An 11,705-nucleotide genomic window follows, 5' to 3' on the forward strand; every position below is an offset into this window, starting at 1 on the left:
AGTAATCATAACAAGAGCTAGATATTAAGCATATTAAGACCATAGCGTGCATGATGGGAAATAGAGAAAACAGAGCTGGTGAGATAAATAGGGACTAGATAATGTAGGGCACCTGTGGCCATCACCGCCCCCCTGGATCGCTGCAGCGCCCACCAGGGGGCGGTAGCGCCCACTTTGGGAATCACTGATATAATACAACTTAAAATGTATAGAATAATAGCTAGCATATTATAATTGCTCCATGTGATTATTAAAAATTTATTACATATGAAATATATTACTATCATTACTATATAAAGGATGAGGAGGAAAATGGAACAGAATACATGCACACTAGGATTTAGGAGTAATCATAACAAGAGCAATATATAAGCATATTAAGACCATAGCGTGCATGATGGGAAATAGAGGAAACAGAGCTGGTGAGATAAATAGGAACTAGATAATGTAGGAATTTATGGACTACGTAAAGGCATTTGGAATGTATCCTATGGCTGCTAGAATGATTGGGGAATTTCAGGCAGGTTACAAAATATGACTTAGATAGAGCTCTTGAGAAGTGTGAAGAATAGATTACAGGAAGGCAAGACTGGAAGTATGAAGATTGTTTTAAATGGTATGAGAAAGAGAAGAAGAAAATCAACATGCTTGAGAGATTTTTAAAGAGCTAGTATATGGAGTGACGGTACATGAAGGTGAAGGAACACAGAGGTGAGAGTGATTGATAGTATACAACAGAGGTGGGAGTGATAGTGGTACATGAAGGTGCATAGAGGAAGAAGGAAAAGGGAGAATAGGGATGAAACCCAGGTTTTTGATTTGGTCTTCTGTGTAGAGGCCATTGCCCTAGTACCTGTCCCATTTTCTTGGGTTTTCTTCTTTACCCTAGAGTTCTTTCCCACCCAGCTCCTAATCACACACTTGGTTATTCAGAAAATATAATTTGAGTGCCTACAATATGCAGCACTGCAAGTGTTTTAAAAAAGCAGAGGTTCTGAGTCCAGTTCTCTGAATCATATAGAACATAGTAAACCCCAGGGCGGAGACATTTTATTTTTTATTTTTTTAAATGTATTTTTATTGATTTCAGAGAGGAAGTGAGAGGGATAGAGAGATAGAAAAATCAATGATGAGAGAGAATCATCGATTGGCTGCCTCCTGCACCCCCACACAAAAAAAGCAGAGGTTCTGAGTCGAGTTCTCTGAATCATATAGAACATAGTACTAACCCCAGGGCAGGGACAATTTAAAGAGCATAGAACCCAATCTCACATATGACATTTGAATCTCCCTTATCATAACCTTACCACATACATATGCTTGGCAGGTCTATATTGGACAGAAACGTGAGAAACAACTCCAGGTGGTCAATTCTTTCTTCTCAGATCTGTGATCACTATCGGTTCTCACTTAGACTTAGCTCAAATTTGTTGGTAATAACCTCTGCTTTTGGCCCAAGATTTTATCACTAAGCCTTAAAGAACACGTCTGATTTCTTGTCTGCTTGGCAGCATCTGGATCTTTGCTGTCTACACTCCACATATTCCTAGTTATTTATAACACTCCGTGGAGAAATGGTTTGGTATCATTTTGCTATACTGGTCATTTACTCTGAATATATGCTGCCTCAAATACATCTGCTTCAAGCTTATTTCCCAGAAATTAACACAATATTTGGCTATGATCTGGTCAGTACATAGATTTTTGGACTTATTAATTGCTTTTATGGATATTGAAAGTCACTAACTTCTTTGTCCGACATTGCAAATTTGTCCTTTTTGCAGTAAAATTTTTCTTAGGAGCTGAAGTTAAATTATACACATCCTCTTACACACAAATAATATGTATAGTAATGAAGTTGGATACAGAATTATATAATTGCCTTTATTAAAATTCATCATGTTAGATTTGTATCTCTTTATAAAGGTCTTCCTTAACATGTTAAGCTCCAAGCCTGTTTTGTTTTCCTTTCCGTTTAGCTCATGATATCCGATTTCACCCATATGCTGGCGGCACCAGTGACTGACCGGTCTGGACAGAAAGTATAGTGTCAGTCACCAGTGATTGACATGGCTCTTAACGTGTTAAGAAAAAGTACTATATTTATGTAAAAAACTTGACTATGTCTTCTAGCTTCAAGCTTTCACAAAACTGTTATTCTTATTTAAATCATTTATAAAAGTGCTGAGTTGACCACCTTCTATTTCACTCAGTCATCAATTAATTTCTTCAGCCCCTCTGATTACGACCATCCCATCAGTTATAAGTGCATTTTATTAATCTCATCCCATGTTCAGAAGTATCTTTTAAAAAGTATATGAAATACCTTGCTGAACTCAACACACAGTGTTTCTACAGCATTTTTCCTGATCTGCATGTCCAGCTAAGTTTGAAAAATTTAAGGGCACAGCTTATAGTTAAGGGACTCCATTTATTCTTGGTGAAGATCTGATAAATGTTTTATCTTTAGTTTGAAAACTAACAGGGAGGTGAGCCAATCTTTAACTTGGAGAACATATTTTAAATAAGAACATTAGGTGGCTTTAGGCTTGTGGCACTTTTCTCATTCTGTTAGAAGACCAGTGACTTAGAGAAGGGACAGTGCCCCCTGAAATACTTAGTGCAATCATTTGTCTTCATGTCTGTCTCTTTAGTAGCAATCAGGACAAACAATATAAATTAATTTAGACAAGGTCTTTCTTCCAGTACATGTAGCTATCTTGAGTTTTAATTTCCTATTACTAATTCTTATTTTATATTTTCTATGGACAGAAAATATGAAGACTTTCTAGGGCTTCTGTTCTATTTCCTCTGTAATCTCTTTATATAAAAGCCTAAGCGACTGGCCTATTGTCTGACCATTCAACTCTCCGACCAGTAGGTATGACATGCACTGACCACAAGGGGGCAGATGCTCAATGCAGGAGTGGAAACCACAGGCATGGAAACATGGAACAGACTGATGAATCTCAGAGGGAAGAGGGGAGGGAGGGAAGTGAGAAGAGATTAACCAAAGATCTTATATGCATAATAGAGGCCTGGTACACAGATTTGTGCACCAGTGGGATCCCTCGGCTTAACCTGTGCCCTCTCGCAACCCGGGACCACTTAGGGGATATCAGAGAACTGGTTTTGGCCCCATCCCCGCAGGCCAGGCCAAGGGACCCCACCAGTGCACGGATTCTTGCACCAGATCTCTAGTCTATTAGTATTGTACTGTGGGTTCAAAATAGCAACTCCATTCTTTCTATAAGTTTTTTTTTTCTTTCCTAAATAGATAAAATATATACAGAGAGCACTTGGTTCCCTTAGCTTTATTTTTCCTAACACAATGCATCTGAGCCTTTAGCCTTTGGGTGTTACTATTTTTTAGGTTCCAGGGAATTCTTACAACTGTCCTTGTTTGGAACCAGGCAGGACTATCCATGATCAGATGGCAAGGCCATGATTGTTCTAGGTTTGTGCAGGTACAGAAGATACATTCCTAGAGTTCCAACTAGGAAGTCGGGACACATTTTCTGAGAGAGAAATATTGAGAACCTTGTGTTTAAGTTCTGAAAAATTCTACACTATTAGATCCTTTTGAGTCAGTTGCCCAGGAGTGTTCCCCTATAGCTATGTCTGTAACTAAATGAACCCTTGACTATAGCCAACTGAGCCAAGTGCAAATATCTTTTTTTAATTGGGCCAATCAGAAGCTTCACCTACGAATTTATAAATGTGAAATAGAAGATATGAGTATTGACAACACTCTAGAGAAATATTCCATACTTTGTTATTGTTAAAATTTTGAAGTTGTCCTGACTCTGTTGTTTCTGCAATCTCTGAGATCTCTAATACCCTACCAGAGAATTCCCCTTTTTGCTTAATCTCACAAGATTTAGTTCTTCTACCATGCTTAAAAAATAGATATTTGTGGGGCAAGCGAAGACACTTACCTTCCATATATACAGCATTACTTAGATGGGAAAATGTATTCAAAGCCTCCAAAACATGTCTTACAAATTAACCTCTGAAGCACAACCTGTTTTTAAATTTAACTTGGCATATAGGCCCTTAATAAATATTTATTAAGTGAAAGACTGTTGTGAAATTTCTGTGATACCTTTATGAATATTTGCAGTGACATTTGTTTTGCTTAGAGATAGCTAATCTCGGAACCTTCCAAATACCAAAGATTAAAAGTGCAGAGTCTCGAAACACATTAATGATTATGCACTGAAGGAGACCCTTAGGATTTCAATGGAAATAAATTAACTAAATCTACAGAGCTTCACTTTTATGTCTTTGAAGCTCTAACATAAAGATTCATTGATAGTGATTAACTGTGACTGCCATGCTCCAAGGATAAACTCTTCTCTGAGGATGCTGCTGATAGCTGGGTTGGAATGTTAATTTTGTTTTAATGATGTTGAAAAATTGATTTATAATATAAAACCCATTTTTATTAGCAGTGATATCCATTCAGAAGAACATAGCAAATAAAACATATAGAAATATATTATCTATATTATAACTAAAGATTGAAAATGATAAATTAGTCAATATATTAATATTCATTTGATATCTGTATATAAATTCATCTCAAGATACAGATTTCATCATGAATATATGTTTTAGCAAAAAATTGTACAGTGTTAAAATATAAGGGGAAATGATAGCAGATAAAAAATTGATATAAAATGTTCAGAATTTATATTTCTGGAGATAAGTAACCATCTACTGGATATACATGAATTTTAATGTGTTCACTGCCTGTCAAGGACTTTCCTGAGTGCTAGGCAGGTGCAATGCTACTGAAACAGACAACTTCATCTTCAATGCCATAGTATCTGTAAAAATTAGTTTCTTGGAAATAAAGTTGAATCTAGAAATAAAAGTCATTTAGGTCAATATGTGTAGGATAGTCCAGTCTAACAAATCTTCAGATTAAAAGTATAAAGTATAAAATGAAACATAAAAAACATTTGATTATAAACATACTTATAACATTTCTGAACCCCAAAGATAAAGAGAAAAATCTTAAACTTTCAGAGAGAGAGAGAGAGAGAGAGAGAGAGTGTATAAAGAAACCCTACATGTTAAATATGAAAGAATGACAAGCAATTGACAGTGGGCAAAACTGGAAGCAGGAAGAGTAATACTTTCAAAGTTTTGAGGGAAAATTATTTTAAATCAATAGTTTTACAGTTTGGGCAATTATCAACTAATTTTAGATGTATAATATATTTTCAGAACTCTAAGTATTTAGGGAGTTTGCCACACACCCTATCATCACATTCCCAGAGAGGTGATATGGGTAATTGGCAGTTAAATATATTCCAGGAGAGAACAGTAAGGTAAGAAATCTGGTGAGACATTAATACAAACACATTTGACATTGGTATTTCAAAAAATTCTTCTTCAGGCAAAGATGCTAATGACGTAACATTTCATCTCCTTCCTTGTGAGTTTATGGTCCTTGATTCCAGATTAACATATTGATGGACTCGGGATATTGTAGATGCTATTCTGAAGGAGGCGTGGGGCCACACTTGTGCATTTTGGAAGCCTGTGACTCTTTCTGTGTCAGGTAAGTTTATCAAATTTGGGGATTCAGTTTTAGAAAACCCTCTTTTTCCCCATATACTTAAGTCATGTTCTAACAGCTCTGTCAGCAATAAAGCTGGCATTGTGGTCTCTAATTGTCTGACTCTTTTGTCTAGCATCAAATAGATTCTAAACTTTAGTCAAAGAGCAGAGCTTCCATTTTCTGAGTCCTAAAATACCACATCTATATTCTAAGTGAAATTCAGGAATTCATGCAGTCAAAGAACATTCAGAAATTGAGGTTTTTGATGTGCCAGACCATGTAAGTTTCTGGCCCTACAGTAGGGCCTATTATGTCATGCAGTTATTTTTTGTAGCTGTGGTTGACCAGCTTGAACAAGTAACTTTAGGTGTTAGCCTAAAACATTGCTGAAGAGCTAAAAAAGGGAAATACATTCTTGAAGATCGGGTGACAGGTATATAAAGAAAGAGGACAAGTTCTTAGGTCCAGTTGTTTGTAATGTGAGCCTCAGAAATAAAGGAGATGTTTAGTTTGTGTTAAATCAGAAAAGTGCTTGTAGTCCAATTAAATCAAACTGAAGCTGATGGACAAGATCTCAGAGAGTAGTGACCCTCCAGAGGGACTTGACATCAAGAAAATTGTGAGAAATCATATTTTTAATACCAAGATCTATAATAAGAATAATAAGTGACTAAATCCTTAAAGATTAGGAGCTATACCATGTGGGCTACAGAAAAATAGGACAAATTTTAAGGGTGAAGGCCAGAAAAATTAATGTAAAGTACTCAAAGCTGTACTGTCAGTTTGACACAATCATTATTGGTATTAGCAGCACTCCACACAAACCTGCTGGAAAAAAATTAAGGAATTTAAGTTTTAAAGGAAAGTATAGCAGAAATAAGGCATAGTAAATGTGAACCTTAAGAATAATAATAGATTGACTTAGGCTAGGTTAGATGTTCTGATGAAAGAATAGCACCTGCATGATCATACCCAGCTCAGAAAGGTGAAGGTTGATAAGATGTTTTTGAATAGTGGGTGCTTTAGCAGATCCAGTATTGTTGATTTTCTATTTCTCATCATAGGACAACAGCTAGAAACATAAGAAAAACAAATGCCTGTACCAGAAAGAAAAGTTAAACTATAATAAAGCAGGAACACAGATCTAGTAAGCTGGTTCTAAATCTTGTGTGTTCAGTTTGCTGGATGGTAAATGTACCTCAAATTAGACTTTTCTTTTGGGACTGGCAACATTACAAATTTCTGAACTTTGCAAAAATTCAGAATGTCTTGAATATTGCTCTATGAACGTATGGTTTTTAAAAATGTGCCATAACTAACAACTTTAAAGAAAATTATTCCCAATTAAATTAAGAATCACAGACTGTCCATTTTAAATACCTGATGTCCTAGGAAAGTTAAAAATAAAAATTTTCTCCAGGTCTGCCAATTCCTTCAGAGACTAATGAATCTCTGATGTCAACATTGGGACAGTGAATATTGATCAAAGTACTTTGTTCTGGAAACATTACTTTTTTGGCCAAAGACTAGAATAAAAAAAATGGTAGGAAACCATGGTCATAGCAACTAAAATGCACAACTCATAGTGTTCAACTTTTTGAAAGAAGTTGTTCCATTTTATGGGTTTGTTTATCTTTCTAATAAAATGTACTTGACTTATTTTCCATCCTGAAAGAAGATTAATGCACATGAAAATTTAACACAGAAAATTGTATTCCTTGAAACACATTTAAAGAGGATAAGGTATCTTTAGAAAAAAGGAAAAATTGAATTGTTTCAATAAAATTTTAAATACTTTAGAAAATTTAAGAATAATTTATCTTGTCTATCTTATATAACTCATCACATGAAAACACTTCACCCTTTAGTAACCCAGAAACCACAGTATAGTGTCATGCAAGTCCTGAATAAGTGTTAGCACTATATATACATCTCACACATCCTGGTTATATATTTATGGTCAGAGGGTTCTTACTATGGGATAAACAATAATAAAAGAAATACTCTCTTCCATTAATTAACTTCGTTGGATTCACTTTAATCCAAGTACTATTATTCTATAGAAAATAATTAACTAATAAATGTTAGCTTGTATTATATTAAATAATGCTTTCAATATTATTCTTATATTAGTGACAAGTATTCTATTTAATATATTTTAAAATCATATTTTGCCTAAACATATTGCAAAATAAACTCAAAAGTCAAGCATAGTAATATTTTCAAACTCAATCCAGAACTAAAATCAGTTTCTGCCTATGAGGTTATGTAGGATTTGAAAAATAATTCCATAACATGAATATCTAATCAATCCAACAGTATGTAAAGTTAATAATAGCTAATAATAATAAATACTTTAAGATCATTGTATAATTGGGATATTTAACTTTAGCAGCCATCAAAAGAGACATTTAACTTGGTCCCATAAAAAAACAATGAACTATGTAATGCATGCCTCAATATCAGCCTTGTTTGCAATGTGAAAGGTGGCCAGGTTGCCATTGTATGTAAATATTTCATTGAGGGAAAAATAAAAAATAATTTTTTAAAAAATATATACCTTCATTGATTTCAAAAAGGAAGGGAGAGGAAGAGAGAGATAGAAACATCAATGATGAGAGGGAATCATTGATTGGCTGCCTCCTGTACGTTGGACCGAGCCCACAACCCAGGCATGTGCCCTTGACTGGAATCAAACCTGGGACCCTTAGGTCCATAGGCTGATGCTCTATCCACTGAGCAAAACTGGCTAGGGCAAAAAATAACTTTTAAGAGAAGTAAACCAAGTCTATTAGACAGACTGGGTTTTGACTCTTATTCCTTTAGATGTAAAGTAATTTTCAGAGAATAAAATTAAAAATCCTTTAGACTTGAAATAAATTTTAAAGAATCTATCAAAGAAGATTTTTAATTTCTCTCTCTCAATATATAACCATAAAATTGAATATAACAATCCTTGATAGGAATAAATAAAATTAAGAGATTTCAAGCACATTATGGTAGTGCTTAAATATATATTTTGAGGTATAATGAATTAAAGAAAATGTTTGCTAGTATGGAATGCTACTGAACATTTCATTGTATTTTAAAAGTACGTTTTCAATGTTACTTTTATTTTCTGCACAGTATTTCTACTGAATTTGGATAAATACCTAATTTTCATAAGTAGTAAATTAATGAAACAACTTGGCTAGTGAGTTGTTCTGCAACTTGTAAGTACATATCTCCTCCTTATTAGTAAACATCTGCAATGCAAGTGAGCTGGCAACATAAGAAGTAAGCTGATTAGTCTGAATGCTATAACCATGAGAGCATCTATGTTAGAATCTCTGCTACAATGATGACTAGAGCCATGAACAGTTGAGGAGTAACCAGCCAATAGATTCTGGAATAAAGAGAAATTCTTTAGCTTTTAAAAATATATTCTAAAGGTGCTATTTCCTCACTGAAAATGTTATTATGTATTCAAAAAATCCTATTTATGGATCCACTTGCTTTCCAATAGCTGGTGGGACTCAAAATTTGCCAATTCTGCAAGTTACTTAAATGTTCCATATTATATGTGAATGAAAAGATACACTATCAGTTTCCTGACAGATGCAAAACAATCTGCTGTGAGTCTAAAATTAGTTTATATTCAATCACTCAGAGGAATTTCTCCTTTTAAATATTCCATTTTAAGAGGAGATACTTTGTCATGAGAAGAAACACAAAGATGAATGGCATGCTCTCTCATTTTGTCATACTAATACAGTACAGTACTGAATGTCACATCAGACTATTACATTATTTGTAAGGCTGCATTTAAAGATTTTAATATACTTGTGTTTTGAAATAACTATATTTAGAGAAATGTTATTTCAAACTCTAGCCTATTAGAACAAGGAAACTCGAGCACTGAATAGTTTTAGGAAATACCAGGGCAATATCCGCCCAAGTCGGTTGTTTTCTTCCAACTAGTCTCTTTTTAAATTCCCTATAAGCAATGACAAAGTGTAAATTAAAGTTTAAAAAAGGAGGGGAAAAATCTCCAAACCTACTTTTTCTTCAGTCTTCTATCCTTCTCGGCTTGAGTTCCAAGTTTGCCTAACCCCAGGGACTCCTGAGCCGCAGCTTCAGTCTCCATGAAGCCTCCTGTGAAGAAGGAACTATTCACATTAGGTTAAACATATTGTGTCAACTCTGCAATTAAGTTCTTAAAAATGTATTTGAGCAACTGTTTACTACCACATTTCCTCCTCAGCCCCCCACACATTTTTTTAATGTGTTTATATTTCCAAACCAACATGCATAAACATACACTGAGAGAATGAAAAAAAAAATAGTACCTACTGTTAGTCTATTCAATGGTACCTCAGAGCAGCATAAAACATGTGGCCTATACACTGATAAACACATGAATATATAATTTGAAAGTCTTGTCATCTCTTTTTCTACTTTTTTTAAAATAAAAAATAAGAGCAAATATTTGTGGAGTATTGAGTTTTTCAACATTTAACACTTTTAAAAGACTTCTTATATAATTGGGTTAATTGATAGTCCAGTGAGTAGAAACTCGGGTGTATGTCTTCAATTCCAAGACAAGAGAATGGAGAGGCATTCCCTGATTTCTAAAAGCTTTTCATCTCTAGCTTCTGGAATCCTTTTTTGCTCACCTGCATGATCCCTATACCCAGTATAAACCTTACGTCCAGAATTTCATATGTTCTGGCAGCTTTTGTTTTGTAAATCTTATAATACCTGGAAAAACTTCTAAGTCTATTTTCAAAAAGACCCTTGAAAGGATTCTTTTTATCCAGTAAATAAAAAAATTATTTGGGTTAGTGGCAATTTTATTGGCTTTGGAGTATATAAAATATATGTAAGCTTAGAATGAAAGGAGAAAGGAAAAAAATATGGAAAGCATCAAGCACAGAATTACACATTTTCCAATATAATTATTTAATTCAGAATCCCTAAACATGTAATTAATTCATACAGAATTTGTTACAATAAACAATGATAACTTAATCCTGGGCTCTGTTTTCTCTTTGATATTTATTCTGTGTGAAAAATCTAAAAATGCTATGCTAAGCGAAATAAGCCAGTCGGAGAAAGATAAATATCACATGATCTCACTCATTTGTGGGATATAATGATCAACATACTTTGATGAACAAAAATAGACAAATGGCAGGGGAGGGGGGGTGGTTAGAGAGCAACCAAAGGACTTGTATGCATGCATATTAGCATAACCAATGGACACAGACACTAGGGCTGTGGGGGCTTGCCCAGGGTGAGAATGGTTGGGGCAGTCAATTGGGGAGAAAGGAGACATATGTAAAACTTAAGATAATATATATATACTAGAGGCCTGGCGCATGAAATTCTTGTGCAGGTATGGTCCCTAGGCCTGGCCTGTGATCAGGGCCATCTTCCCCAGCTGCCCCGAAGCCGGCCTTGCCCCTCCGCCACCACTCAGCCCTGGTTCTCCATTTGCCATTGGTGATCGGTGCCTGACAGTGGGGGGAAGATATCCAGAGGTTGGCTGTTCCTACCCTCTTGCCGGCCCCGCTCCTGCAGCAGGTGGCCATCAGGCGATCAAAGCCTGCCAGCCGGGAAAAGGGACCAAGAGGTGGTCAGTGCACCTCATAGTGACTGATGCAGTGGTCATTCTGGTGGTTCTGCTATTAGGGTCAATTTGCATAATACCAATTTGTTATATAGGATAGAGGCCTGGTGCATGGGTGGGGGCCAGCTGGAATGCCCTGAAGGGGGCCCCAGATCAGGGTGGTGGGTCCTCACTGGGGGGTGGGGCCAGCCTGGGTGAGGGGCCTGGCACAGTTTGCAGGCCAGCCATGCCCTCATTTGGGGTGGGGGTTCCTGCTGGGGCAGGGCCGGCCTGGGTGAGGGGCCTGAGATGGTTTGCAGGCCACACCCCCAGCTTTGTTAGGAAGAACATCCAGAACACATCCAGTCTAATTTACATATTACCCTTTATTAGTATACTAGAGGCCTGGTGCACAAAATTTGTGCATGGCAGGGGATGGTGGTCCCTCAGCCTGGCCTGCACCGTCTCCAATCCAGGACCCCTTGGGGGATGTCCAACTGCCGGTTTAGGCCCGATCCCCCAATGGCCCTCCCCTGCTGGCCT

At 36.1% G+C, this 11,705-nt stretch overlaps 1 protein-coding gene across 1 annotated transcript in view; it reads right to left on the reverse strand.

Moving 5' to 3' along the window:
* Positions 1-11,705, reverse strand: part of PPFIA2 (protein tyrosine phosphatase, receptor type, f polypeptide (PTPRF), interacting protein (liprin), alpha 2) — a 485,860-nt gene that overhangs the window by 51,667 nt on the left and 422,488 nt on the right. Inside the window, exon 22 of the mRNA XM_014531636.1 lies at positions 9,613-9,706. Within this exon, the coding sequence (XP_014387122.1) occupies positions 9,613-9,706 (94 nt within the window). The remainder of the gene's footprint in view (positions 1-9,612; positions 9,707-11,705) is intronic.

This window comes from Myotis brandtii, unplaced genomic scaffold (genome assembly GCF_000412655.1).
Source record: "Myotis brandtii unplaced genomic scaffold, ASM41265v1 scaffold82, whole genome shotgun sequence".
NCBI lineage: Eukaryota > Metazoa > Chordata > Mammalia > Chiroptera > Vespertilionidae > Myotis > Myotis brandtii.